The 12,569-nt window shown below is 44.0% G+C and overlaps 1 protein-coding gene across 2 annotated transcripts in view; it reads left to right on the top strand.

Moving 5' to 3' along the window:
• Positions 1-138: 138 nt before the first annotated feature.
• LOC146361113 (striated muscle preferentially expressed protein kinase-like) overlaps positions 139-12,569 on the top strand; it is a 28,561-nt gene continuing 16,130 nt past the window's right edge. Inside the window, exons 1-17 of one of the 2 annotated variants that reach the window (XM_084922419.1) lie at positions 139-913; positions 1,202-1,560; positions 2,621-2,767; positions 3,026-3,208; positions 5,594-5,745; positions 6,951-7,039; positions 7,203-7,378; positions 7,489-7,666; positions 7,771-7,844; positions 9,005-9,163; positions 9,266-9,455; positions 9,652-9,881; positions 9,964-10,083; positions 10,188-10,292; positions 11,385-11,591; positions 11,716-11,839; positions 12,380-12,552. In XM_084922419.1, the coding sequence (XP_084778545.1) occupies positions 246-913; positions 1,202-1,560; positions 2,621-2,767; positions 3,026-3,208; positions 5,594-5,745; positions 6,951-7,039; positions 7,203-7,378; positions 7,489-7,666; positions 7,771-7,844; positions 9,005-9,163; positions 9,266-9,455; positions 9,652-9,881; positions 9,964-10,083; positions 10,188-10,292; positions 11,385-11,591; positions 11,716-11,839; positions 12,380-12,552 (3,334 nt within the window). In that variant the 5' untranslated portion in view covers positions 139-245. Of the gene's footprint in view, positions 914-1,123; positions 1,561-2,620; positions 2,768-3,025; positions 3,209-5,593; positions 5,746-6,950; positions 7,040-7,202; positions 7,379-7,488; positions 7,667-7,770; positions 7,845-9,004; positions 9,164-9,265; positions 9,456-9,651; positions 9,882-9,963; positions 10,084-10,187; positions 10,293-11,384; positions 11,592-11,715; positions 11,840-12,379; positions 12,553-12,569 lie in introns of both variants that reach the window. The other variant, XM_084922418.1, reaches the window with a different exon arrangement.

The following is a 12,569-nucleotide window of genomic DNA, read 5'->3' as shown; positions in this document are numbered from 1 at the left end:
CGCCACTGCACCAGAGCTCTAACTTCACCCCTCCATTATTTCCCCTCAATCCTTACCCCTCTAGGCTTCAAACTGCTGATGAATCACAGGGCCTGTCCTCCTATGTCCCCCTGTCTTCCCCCCAGCCACCTCTCACCACGCACAAAAAAAGCATCAGCACACAAAAACAAGACTCTGGCAAAGTCAAACCTTCAGATCCTCAAACTTCTAATACGGGCCAGTCATCTGGCACCAACAGTGCAGTTATGACGCCCAAACTAGCTCGTGCAGGACCCAAGATCTTTGACAAGGTCCTTGCCTTTGAGGAGCGAAGGGCGAGTGTGGATCTGCCACGAGGGGCAGCTTCCTTTGACTCAGATGAGAGTGGAAAGAAGACAGGAGGCCCGAGCAAAGATGAGAGTCGAATACTGCAGGGCGCAGCCCAGAAGAGAGCGGTATTCAAGCAGAGGGCCTCTTCATTAGAGGACAAGACAAACTACTCCCAGAGGACCCAGAATTACCAGAGAAAGTTCACAGAAGAGCTCCAGCGGATCAAGAAGCTTGTGGGGAAACCAAGCTTGAAGAAGGCATATTCCACTGAGCAGCTGTCACAGAAAGACAGGCTGCACATGGGGAAACTAGAACCCATTCCTGCCCAAGTGGTTAAAAAGTTAGAGGCGAGGGAGCGAGCCCTGGAGGAAGGAAAAGTTGGGGAGAGGGAGGGGGGCAGCATATGGAAGAATTCTCCGCAGGCCCAAGGCAAAGACCCGGGGAATCAGAGCAGCAGCCCCGAAAAGGAAAAGATGACACAGTCAGATTTGCATGGGAAACCAGTAGATAGCGCAAGGAAAATCTCTGTTACCATGGCAACGCCACCAGTTCACCAGTTACCAGGACAACCATTGCCAATAGCTACAAAGACGAGCCTAATCAGGTTTGAAGAAGATTATCTTTACTTGTGAAATTTTCTCTTAAAAAAAGATTCCAATATGATCACATTTGTATATTTTTCTTTGAGGGATTTGAAATTTCTTTTAAAAAACAACAACAAAGCACTTAATGGAAATTAAGAGTTTTAGACATGTAATATTTTTTTCCCTCACTTGTCATATTACATAACAGCTTTCTCATCTTTTGCATGCAGGGAAACCCTACAAAGCTCTCTGGCAGCTGACAAAGACACACTTGTTAACACATCCCACAAATCTTCATCCTCCTCCAGAGTTGATTCAAAGAGAGACACCAACATGGACAACAAGGCGGACCACCGATCACCAGGCCCAACAGGGAAGAGAGCATCCCCAGTAACTGTAAGGGAACCAGGACCCCAGTTCCCACCCAAGCCTCCTCGGCTCACCCCATCACCCAATCCTTCCATCAGCCCGCTCCTAAAACGAAGGAAGGCGGAGGTGGGGCGGACATCTCCGGCCATGAAAGTGAACATCCCCACCATCCTGGTGGAGGATGAACCCATGGAGACAGAAAGTGTTCCACACAGGAGCAACGAGGGAAGCAAGAGGGAGGGCAGAGTACACAAGAGCAAAAAAGGCCGTTCTGCTCAGCGGAAGTCTGCAGACGAAGGTAGGTGATGCTTTACGAGTGTTCTAGATAAACGTGTTTGTAAAAAATCCAAGCAGCATCCATCAGAGATGAGAGTCTGGAACTGGATGAACACTTTAATCATTTTGGGAGCCATTAGGTTCCTGCCTGTGGCTTGAGTGACCCAACTGTTGTCCAGTTCGTTTCTTTACACAAATAACAAAACAAATACAACCACCTTTTGTTGTCCCTTTAGAAGTCGTTGAGGCTTTATCCATGGATTTCTGCTCAACTACCAAGTCTACCAAGTTGCCAGGCTTACAGTACTATTTTCATAAATGTTCCCATTTGGCAGGTCAAGTAAAATAAAATACTAGACAAAGTGGTAAAAGGGAACATAATGACAACCATAACCCTAACAAAAGAGCACTAGGAAGCTGGTGGATCGTAAGAGATTAAATAACTCCCTTAGCCCTAAGCTAAAAAGTTTTTGTTCTGTTTCACCTTTGACCACCACTGAGTGAGATTATTAAAAAAAACAAAAAAAAACAATTTAAACTGTAAAAAGATCAGGACCTACCTGAATTCACAACACTACCCCTAAGAAAAATGGTAAGTTTAACTACCAGGGGTCAGAGAACTAGACTTTTTAGGGTTGTGACTTCACTCTTAAAGATGGTAAAGGAATACTGGGTGTTTGTTTGCTTCCCGTTTTAACAACTTTTGCTTTTTTGTGCCTCATTTGTGGCTTTAAGATCTGAAACACAAAAAGATCTTATTGGAGATTTATTACCTTTGCTAGGCTGTAACTCCCCGAATAAGAAAAACATGCACATAGAAATAAAAATACAGATTACAAACTAACAAGGAATAATCAAAAAGGTTGAACTTATATATATTATGTTGTCCACCATGGAAAATTAATCAAACCCAGAATTGCTGCCGGGCCCAGACTCACTAATGAAACTCTTTTCATCATGGGGATCCGTAAAAGGAAACTAGCCCAATGCTTTAATTTGGAGTCTGACCCATTTTTCTAAAGCAGGTAATAGAGCACCGGCAGCTGCACAGAAAACACTCTGACCGTCCCTCTAATTCACAGGCGGTTCTTCTGATGACTCTTACCTGTCTGCTGATGATGAGCCAGCTGAGGCCCCGAGGTTTGAGAAGCCTCTTGAGGACACCACCGCACCCAGCGCCTCTGAGGTCACACTGCAATGCATCATCACTGGCAGCCCAACCCCTACTGGTACAGCTGAAGACAAGTCACCATTTTAACATCCCCATTTTCTATAATTTTCTTTTTTGAATTTAGTAAGGAGACTGTTTTCTGTTAAGTGCTGTATAAAGCGATTTCTTGCACACATAGTCTTATGAAATCTGGTCAATTTTAAGTGAAACTCTCATAAATCAAATCAATGAGCCTTATCATTTCACATGTTTGCAACCTGACTTCTTCCATATCAGTTTTTCAGTGTTTGTGTTTTCTCTCTCTCTGCCTCCTCAGTGACATGGAGGAAGAATAATGTGGAGATCCGGTGTGACGCGTTCCATGTGGTTAAAGCTGAGGGCGAGAAGCATAGTCTGGTGATAAAGGAGATGAGGCTGAGCAATGCGGGGTCATATTGCGTCACGGCTGTCAACGCGGCGGGCAGAGCGTCATGCAGTGCGACGCTCTACATTCAGTCAGGTGAGGCTGGGCCAGAGCCTGCTTTCAAGCCCTGTGCGATACTTGAAATATTGGTAGCAATTCGATTACCAAGTAAATATACAGCCTGTATTGCCAATACCAATACAGATACCGATAATTTTAACCTATAAAGGCAGCTTTTATGGGGGTGAGCAGTGTGTCATGATTTATGAGATGAGTCATCTTCCAAAAATATTCAATTTATTTAACACTTTTCAGTAGATACTGAACTTAGAAGGACAGAAACAAAGTATCCATCCTATCGCACTAGTATCTATCCAGTACCAATACCAGCGTATCGATGGTTGCATGTATCTGCCCGCCTCTACTGCTTTCTTGTTTTGCAGTTAGACATGGTGACACATTTTACCAGCACAAATTTTAAATGAGGAGAGCGACACCGGGGGGAACATAAAAACGATGCTGTTCTCAAACATGTTGACTCACACTTTAATCCGCTGCCAGCCCTCCTCCGCCTGACATTCTGTCTTAATGACTACAAAGGCCCGCTGGAGCTCAGCATCCCGACCAGGGCTCCTCGCAGCGATAGTTGCCATGGCAACCCATTAATTCTTGAAGGCACCGAGCTCCCCCTCGGCATGAATTCAAAACGCAGACCTGCCCCCGTCACACAAAGGTCTCCTGAGCCTCAAAGGCAGCCGTGGCATTCAAAATCAGGCAAAAAAAGAAAAATATAAGCGCCTGCAGTGGACGGGTGTTTATACTACGCTGTGCATGAGAGAAGCTCCCAGCAGTGCCGGTTCGGCCTCATGCAAATGCAACTTTCCCCTCTTCACAGTTTTGTCAACAAATGCGAGCGCTCACCCTGGTGCTTTTCCGACAGCAGCACGCGGGCCTCTGTTGCCATATTAGGCCAGCGGAGTCTAACTTTGCAGGAGTATTTTTAGAAGGCCTCTTGTTCTCTCGGGTAATTGCCGTCTGCTTTATGTCCCCGCTCGAGATTACAGCTGTAATCGTGGAGTTTTTCATCACTTCAGATTTCACGCTACAGGGCTTGGGGATGGAGCTTCCAGAAAGTGGCGGGAGATTATGTGAGTCATTTTAGCCGAGAAGTGTGTAGATTGTTACCACAATAGTGGGCGAGATTGATTTACTGGCTTCAAAGAAATATGTGCGAGCATAACACAGGCCTATTGTCATTTTTGCATTAAAAAAAATCAAAGAAGTTGAAAAGCCACAGCTTTGTGACTCAGTGGAGTCTTTAAAAAAATGACCTAAGCTTTAATGAACTTTTAAAATATTCACCTTTTTCATCAGCCCAGGATGTCAGGAGCGTAAGAGAATAAAGGCGTAACAGTGATGGGAAGCAGGAGGACAGGGTGGAGGAAAGTTGGTCGGCTCACACTGTTCGGGAGTTGTGTAAGAGTTGGCAGGTTTACATAAATACTCTGGGGAGTTATCCCCTGGTGCACAGACGCCGCTCAGAGATGTGACTCTAGGTAGGTTATTTTGTTGTTTTTATCCCCCCCCCCTTTTTTTTAATGATATAAGCGCAACAGAATATCCACCTACGTCGCTTAATAATTTGGCATAAACAGTGTTTTTTTTATCGTGTTTCATTGCTATTAGTCAGCTTTTCCATATATGGCTTTCAGTGCATTTCTTTCCATCTGTACATGCGACCAAGCCTGCCTTTCACTTGCAGATGATGACCCACTTTCCCTTTATTTTGCACAGTTGAATGTCATGCAAAATACCTATCAGTCCACTGTTCTGCCATCTGAAAGGGGGGGACATGTCTTTATTCTACTTGGGTAATTGATTTTATTCATTTTCACTCGCAACGTTATCTAGTCGTGCCAGATATGTGGTCTTAGGCTTTGCAGAGATTGTGAAACGCTGACACGAAAACGAAGGCAACAAAAGAAGAAGGAGAGACAGAAAGAGAGAGGCAGCTCTTTATATTTCTTCCCGCAGCTGTGAGTTGAGTCTGACTGTAGTCCAGACTGCCAAGGGTCCAGACACAGTGTCTGATCTAGAACTCGTGGGAATGAGTGAATGATTGGGTCAGGGATTAAGGGATTAATTCGTTATCTGTTCGTTTATGGTCACTTCAGATGGTCCCTGTGCTCAGTGTGTGGGGGTGCACGTGGCCCACTTGTGTCTAACCCACTGCTTTGTGTTGCCAAGTGCTCATTTTGGCAAAGATCAACACCAGCAAAGCAAAAAAAAGACCGTAAACATAACGAGCTACGCCGGTGCCATGTTAACCATATTTCAAAATGCTTTGCACTCAATTACTTAAATTAAGACGTGTGTAAATCAGAATTGACTTTTTTGTGAACTCAAATAAAAATGAATTAGACACGGCGGTAGTATGCTTGTAATTCTATTATATTTGTGTCCGATATCTTGTTCTTCCAGAGCCGACCCACACGCAATGTGGGAAATCTGCTGTATCTCTGGAAATCAGCAGTCCAATCCAGTCAGATGAGGAGTACCTGAGTCCTCAGGAGGAGGTGATGGAGGTCGGAGGCTCACTTCCTCACCATTTAAAAGAGCCTCCCTCATTTCAGGTAAAAGTATAAAAGCTCCTTATGATTTTTTTCTTTAAATAACAAGCGCAGCATCATAGTCGATGTCTCTGATATCCCCATTTCGGTGTCTTTCCCGAATCATCATAATTAATGTTGGTCCAGGTTCAACACTGCAAGTGACCAATCACATTGTTGTGATGTATTGCCAAAAGTATTCGCTTGCATATGAATTTTAATGATATCCTGTTCTTAATCCTTAGGGTTTATTTTGAGAATTTGATAAACTCTTTGCAGCTCTAACAGCTTCAATTCTTCTGGGAAGGTTTTCCACAACCTTTAGGAGTGTTTATGGGAATTCTTCCAGAAGCACATTTGTGAGGTCAGACACTGATGTTGGACCAGAAGGCCTGGCTCGCAGTCTCCACTTTAATTAATCTCAAAGGTGTTCTATCAGGTTGATGTCAGGACTCTGTGAAGGCCAGTCAAGTTCTTCTACACCAAACTCGCTTATTGGTGTCTTTATGGACCTTGCTTTGTGCAGGAAGGAAGGATCGAGCTGCAAACTGTTCCCACAAAGTTAGGATGATAAAATTGTCAAAAATGTCTCGTTATGTTGAACCATTAGGAGTTCCTTTCACAGGAACTAACCCTGCTGGCCCAACTCCTGAAAAACAATCCCGAACCCTAATCCCGTCTCCAACAAACTTTTCACTTGGCACAATGCCGTCAGACAAGCACTGTTCCTCTGGCAACCCCCAAATCCAGAGCCATCCATTGAATTTTACTGCATTTAACTTAAAAAAAAGAAAGAAAAAGAAGAAACAATTGTCTGTTGTCATTAATGGCTACTCTCTTCCGTGTGAGGTGTTGCTGCACACTCTGTCTTATGTTTTCCAGGTACGCAGGTATTGGGGCCACAGGCAGGTCCCAAAACAATCGGACATAAATATGAGTTACTGCACATGGAAATATGAATCTTCTTTTGATTGTTCTCCGATCTTAAGATCACGCTGTCCTGCAATATTCATTTTCCTAGTAGCAAAATGGCAATCTCCATGGACATATCCTTTTGCATTTCATACCATGACTCCACTTGCTTCATCGCAGCATTGTTACTTGATAGCTGCAGTCATTCTGGGCACGGTCGTAATGCGATTTTACTTCCAATCTGATAAAACTGGAGCAAAGCTTAGAGATTAACCTTAAAAGCCTTTATAGGTAATCATGTTTACATTCTTTAATAGGTGGCACCATGTGACCAGGCAGTAACCGAGGGTCAAGATGTTGTCATGTCAGTGAAAGCCAGAGGCCAGCCCAAACCCATGGTTTACTGGTAAGACATCTTTTTTTCCCCTCAAGCTTTTATTGCAGCTAGACATCTCAGGAGAAACCTGAAGCTTTTATCACAATCAAGGTCACTAACTGTCTCACACAAACACCCTTCCATTACGCGCCTGAGCATAAATGATTCTGACAGCCGCTTTATACTGACCCAGGCTGAAGGACAGAGTCTCAGTGAAGACAGCAGGGCGCTTCACTGTGCGAGAGATGGAAGATGGCACCAGTGAAATGAGGATCGGCTCGGCTCAGAGGTCAGATGCAGGGCTGTATGCGTGCAGGATCATCAACGAGTATGGAAGCAAACAGGCAGAGTGCAGACTGGAGGTCAGAGGTAGGTGATGAGAAACTGAACTGAATGTTTAGTCATGCCCTATCTTGTAGTTCTTCCTTATATATGCTCTATTTGTGCTGTTTTCTTTTTCTTTTAATCAACTGCTGCAGCACAAACAGCGTTGACGATCACCAGGGAGGTAAAAGATGCAGCAGTGAAGGCTGGAGAATCAGCCGTGTTTGAGTGTCACATCACGGGACCTCCAGATGTGGATGTGGACTGGCTGTCCAGGGGGAAGCTGATCCAGCCTGCACTGCTCAACTGTAAGATGCACTTTGACGGAAAGAGGTAGGTCCACCTCATGTTGCTGTCACTGCAGCACATTTTATTATCTGACAGATTTTTGGTGTCATAAAAAAAAAATCATTCATTTATTTTTCTTTATGCTATAGGTGCCGTCTCATGCTAAATTCAGTACATGAAGACGACAGTGGGACATATACTTGCAAGCTGAGCACTGCCAAAGGTGAATCATAAGCAGTGTTGTCCCTGTTGCTGAACAGAAGATGAGGTGTGATCATAAATGTTCAGTCTGACTAAAAACCTGTGCAAATTTCCCCTTCAAAGCCATCTTCTGGTGCTGCTGCTCTTTTTAAATCATCTGTACAAATCTGGGATTTTAACCTCAATGATTGTTTTCCCCAGATAGTTTTAGACAGGCACAGTACAGAGTTCTTCTGTCACACTGGCCTCGTTTCGCAAACGTGGCTTGTGCCTTCTTCCTCTTCCCTAAAACGATATAATTCAGGGGTGTCAAACATAAAGCCCCAGGACTGCAATTGGGCCTACAAAGACCCATGGGACATCTTACATTTTAGCTTACATTTTGGAATTTTAACTGTATTTTCATAAATTTTACTTTTTTTCTCCAGATAAAGACCTCCCCAAGCCCACTCATAATACAGGAATAAAGTAATAGATAAATCATCACATCATAGATCATCACGCACTACAGAATTTTTTAACAATTTATGCACAGGGATTTTAAATAGGTGCGCCTATGGTTTAAATTTGAAAATCCAAGATCCTGAATATTCTTGAGTTACTGCATTCACAACATTTTCAGAAAACTCTCAAGTTCAAAGCTCAGAAAACTCTGAACCGCTGGTATGAATTTGAAAATTCTAGGTGACTTCCTTCCTGAGTTATCTCATTTACAAACTTAGGTGTCCATGCAGCCCGTCTACTTATCCGACTGGCCGACGGGGTGACGATAATATGTAAGGCATCAGCCTTTTGCGGTTGAGGTTTAAAGACTGAGACATACTGTTGACATTGCACTTATACTTCTTGTACTAAGATATTTCAGAGATTAAATGTGCAGTTAAATGTCTTTACAGTGACAGAAAGGGAAGATGTGTGTGGCCCATAATCTGTGGCCTGATCTAACTGGTTGGCTCCTTTTCTTTCCAAGGAGTCTAACCTGAAGGTGGAAACATGGCAAATTTAAATCACATAAGGTTTTTTTTTTTTTTTATGATCACACCTTATATTTATGCTGGGTTTTCCATTTCGTGTTTTTGTCTCCACCAGAGAGGTTTTGGTTGGTTGTTCTCCAACTTCTTTAGATGTGATTGAAAATATTTCAGTGATACACTTACTAACAGGGCGCATGTGCATCTACAGAGGAGCTGACCTCGAGTGCGAAACTGATCGTCACGCCGTCCAAGGAGCCTCTGTTCACAAGAAAGTTGGACATCCTGGAGGTCATCGAAGGACGCACGGCACGGTTTGACTGTAAGGTGAGCGGATCGCCTGCTCCAAGAGTCACATGGATGCATTTTGGTAAGAATCTCAAAGACGGTGCAGTGTTCCTACATTTTGTTGTTTTTTTAGGCTTGTCCAAAGAAATGGCTTTTTAATTTGTCTTTTATAACGTTCTTTCAGAGTCACGAGTGGAGGAGAGTGATAACATTCGCATCCTTCAAGAGGGGGGTCGTCACTCGCTTGTCATCACCCACGTTGGCAGTGACACAGAAGGATTTTACACAGCAGTTGCTCAAAACATTCACGGAAAGTCTGAATGCACTGCTGAGCTGTACGTGCAAGAACCCCGAGCTGCCATCTCCTCTCACATGTAAGAGAAGCCGTTTGTTTCTATTTGCATCTCATCCCTAATTGTGTAATTGTTAATTCTTTGAAGGCTTTGAGAAGAAAACAAACTATTTAAAAAAAAATCAAAGGTTCCATTTTTGCTTTCTAGGGCAAAGAAAAATAGCTCAGATGGAGCGAATGCGTGTGATAAAATTCGACCTGTTCTTTTCTTCCTCCAGGTCCAAGTTGGAGAAGATGCCGTCCATCCCAGAGGAACCTGAAGTGTTCGACAACGAGGTGGAGAAGAGGACCATGCCGGACTTTGTGCAGCCTCTGGCTGATGTGGAAGTGATTGAAGGGAAGGAGGCGGTGCTGAAATGCAAGGTGGCGGGCCTGCCATACCCAACTATTGCCTGGTATCACAACAGCAGGCGCATTGAGAACAGCGAGGAGCGCAAAATGACTCAGTGTAAGCAGATAAACACACAAAAATAAGCCGTTCAAAGTGGGGGAAAGATGGCGAATAAGAAACCTGTGTGTCTGTTCTCCAGACAGGGATGTCCACAGTCTGATCATTCGGAGCGCTTGTCATGCTCACGGAGGTGTTTACAAGGCTGTCATCTCCAACAAAGTGGGCAAAGCAGCCTGCTATGCTCATCTGTATGTTACAGGTAATCATAGATACACACTGTTCAATGGTATACATTACGGGATACACAATTTCCCTAATATTATTGTGAAATATATAAATATATGTGTATGTTATTGGAAACAGATATTGTTCCTGATCCTCCTGATGGGCCCCCGGTGATTGAGGCCATTACAGGAAAAACTATAACCCTCAGCTGGAAGACACCAAAGAGACTCGACCCTTCACTTGGTAGGTTCATAACACACCTGCAGGCTGGTGCAACACAGGTGGACATATCCCACTGACTTATATAAAGCGTTAAAGTTTGGAGATGATCCAATTGAAGCTAAAATTTTGTCCTAATTCGTGTGACTCTAACCTTTGACCTATGACTTTAAGGTACATTTCGAAATCCATATGATTGGAGCAGAACTGGTTCAAAGCCTTGGCTTCTAGAAGCTTTAAAAGATTTTAAAATATAGTCATGCAGTGTGTCATTTTGCACGATTGTATGGCATCACTGTGACGCTGTAGCGTGTCAAAATGGAAAAAATGAAAAGTGTGTTGTACAGCTCTCTCCATGCGTTTTCACGTGAAATAATACTAAGGGGCGACTGTGGCTCAGGGGGTTGGGAAGTGCATCTGTAACCGGAAGGTTGCCGGTTCAATCTCCGGGCTCTCTGTCCTGGTCGTTGTGTCTTTGGGCAAGACACTTTACCCTACTGGTGTTGGCCAGAGGGGCCGATGGCGTGATATGGCAGCCTCGCTTCTGTCAGTCTGCCCCAGGGCAGCTGTGGCTACAACTGTGGCTTGTCTTCACCAGTGTGTGAATGTGAGAGTGAATGAATGGTCGCATTGTAAAGTGCTTTGGGTGCCTTGAAAAGCGCTATATAAATCCAATCCATTATTATTACTTGATATGGTTTCCTGAAAAGGTCAGTTTTGACCTTGGGCCTTGGGCCTTGGGCGCTAACAATCAAGGTCTAGGTCAAATATATAGCCAGCCTTGGTCCCAGTGTGACCTCAGGCCTAGTATATTATTGTGAAGTTTGAAGATGATGCATAAAAAACTGTGGGTAATAAATCAGTTTTTTAAAATTGACCTTAATCTCGACCCAATTTTCCCCAAAATGAAATCAGCTTGAGCTGGTATTGATATCTCCCATCACACACAATTTAAAAACGATGTCTTGAAAACTGTGGATGATAGACTGCTAACAAACAAACAAACTGAACTGATTACATACTCTCTCCCTTCGAGGGGAGAAAAAATACAGCATTTTTAGCACTGCTTAATCATGTCTTTGCCACCAAGTAATTAAGGAGCATGTGTGTTTACAGATGCTGGCTCCTTGGTGTATGTGGTCCAGCAGCAGCCTCTGGGCTCCATCCAGTGGTCTGTTGTGGCATCAAACCTGAGGGAGACAAACTACACCGTCACCTCGCTGTCAAAGGGAGTCCGCTATGCTTTCAGAGTCCTAGCATCCACTGGGAAGATGCTTAGCAAGCCATCGCCTGCCACTGATCTAGTCCAGCTGCTGGACAGAGGTATCAAGTGTGTTTAAGAGGCTTATGCTACCACTAATCTGATAATCGACCTTAAAGGACATCATATCTACTTTTAGGACCAGTTTTGCTTTGTTTTCTTGTAACATACCTTTGACTTCTCTAGGACCGTACTTGAGGAAAGCGCCGATAATTTTGGACAAGCCAGAAGTTGTGTACGTGGTTGAGAACCAGCCTGCCAACATCACCATCACGCTGAACCATGTGCATGCAGCTGTCACCTGGAAAAAGTTAGTTTATTAACCTTCCAGTGATGTCCTTGTGATGTCATTAAAAAGTTTTCATCCGATTTCTTCATAGCATTCATCAGGGTCTGTTTCATAAACTGGATCATATTAACCCCAAGCTTCTTGGGGTTTATTTGGCAGCCCTTATACTAAAGACTAAAAACTTAAATATACAGTTCAAAAGCTTTCATGATGGCTTTAGGGGGCTATTAGTGTACTTAATGCTGATCGAGACATACAGCTTGTCAGAGTAAGCCTTTCTTAGTTAAGAAAGACTATGTCGACACACATTCTGCATGTTTTACAAGAGTCTGGGTGCTAAACTGGCCTGCCTGCAGTCCAGACTCATCACCCACTGCCAACATTTGGAGCACAGAAAATTAAATAATGCAAAGCCCACAACGCTGTGCAACAATCAAAACAAAAAAATTGGCTTTCAAAACTACAACAGTTGGTCTTCTCTTACTGGGTTAAAGAAGACTCAGTGCAGCAAACTGGTAAATGTGGCCTTCTCCCAACTTTTCTGAAACCCGCTTACCTCAGGAGGGGCGTGGTGCTGGTCAGTAAGCCGGGGATGTGCGAGATGAGCATGCCGGACGATGATCAACACACCCTGAAGCTGCAGAGGGTCAGGAGCACGGACATCGGTCAGCTGGTGGTCACGGCCAGCAACCAGTTTGGCAGCGACCTGTGCACACTTCAGCTGGCCATGGCAGGTCAGTCCAGACAGGCG

Source organism: Perissodus microlepis, chromosome 23, assembly GCF_051167445.1.
Source record: "Perissodus microlepis isolate ML-2025 ecotype Zambia chromosome 23, ASM5116744v1, whole genome shotgun sequence".
In the NCBI taxonomy this organism is placed as follows: domain Eukaryota; kingdom Metazoa; phylum Chordata; class Actinopteri; order Cichliformes; family Cichlidae; genus Perissodus; species Perissodus microlepis.
This window is presented reverse-complemented; position numbering and strand designations above follow the sequence as displayed.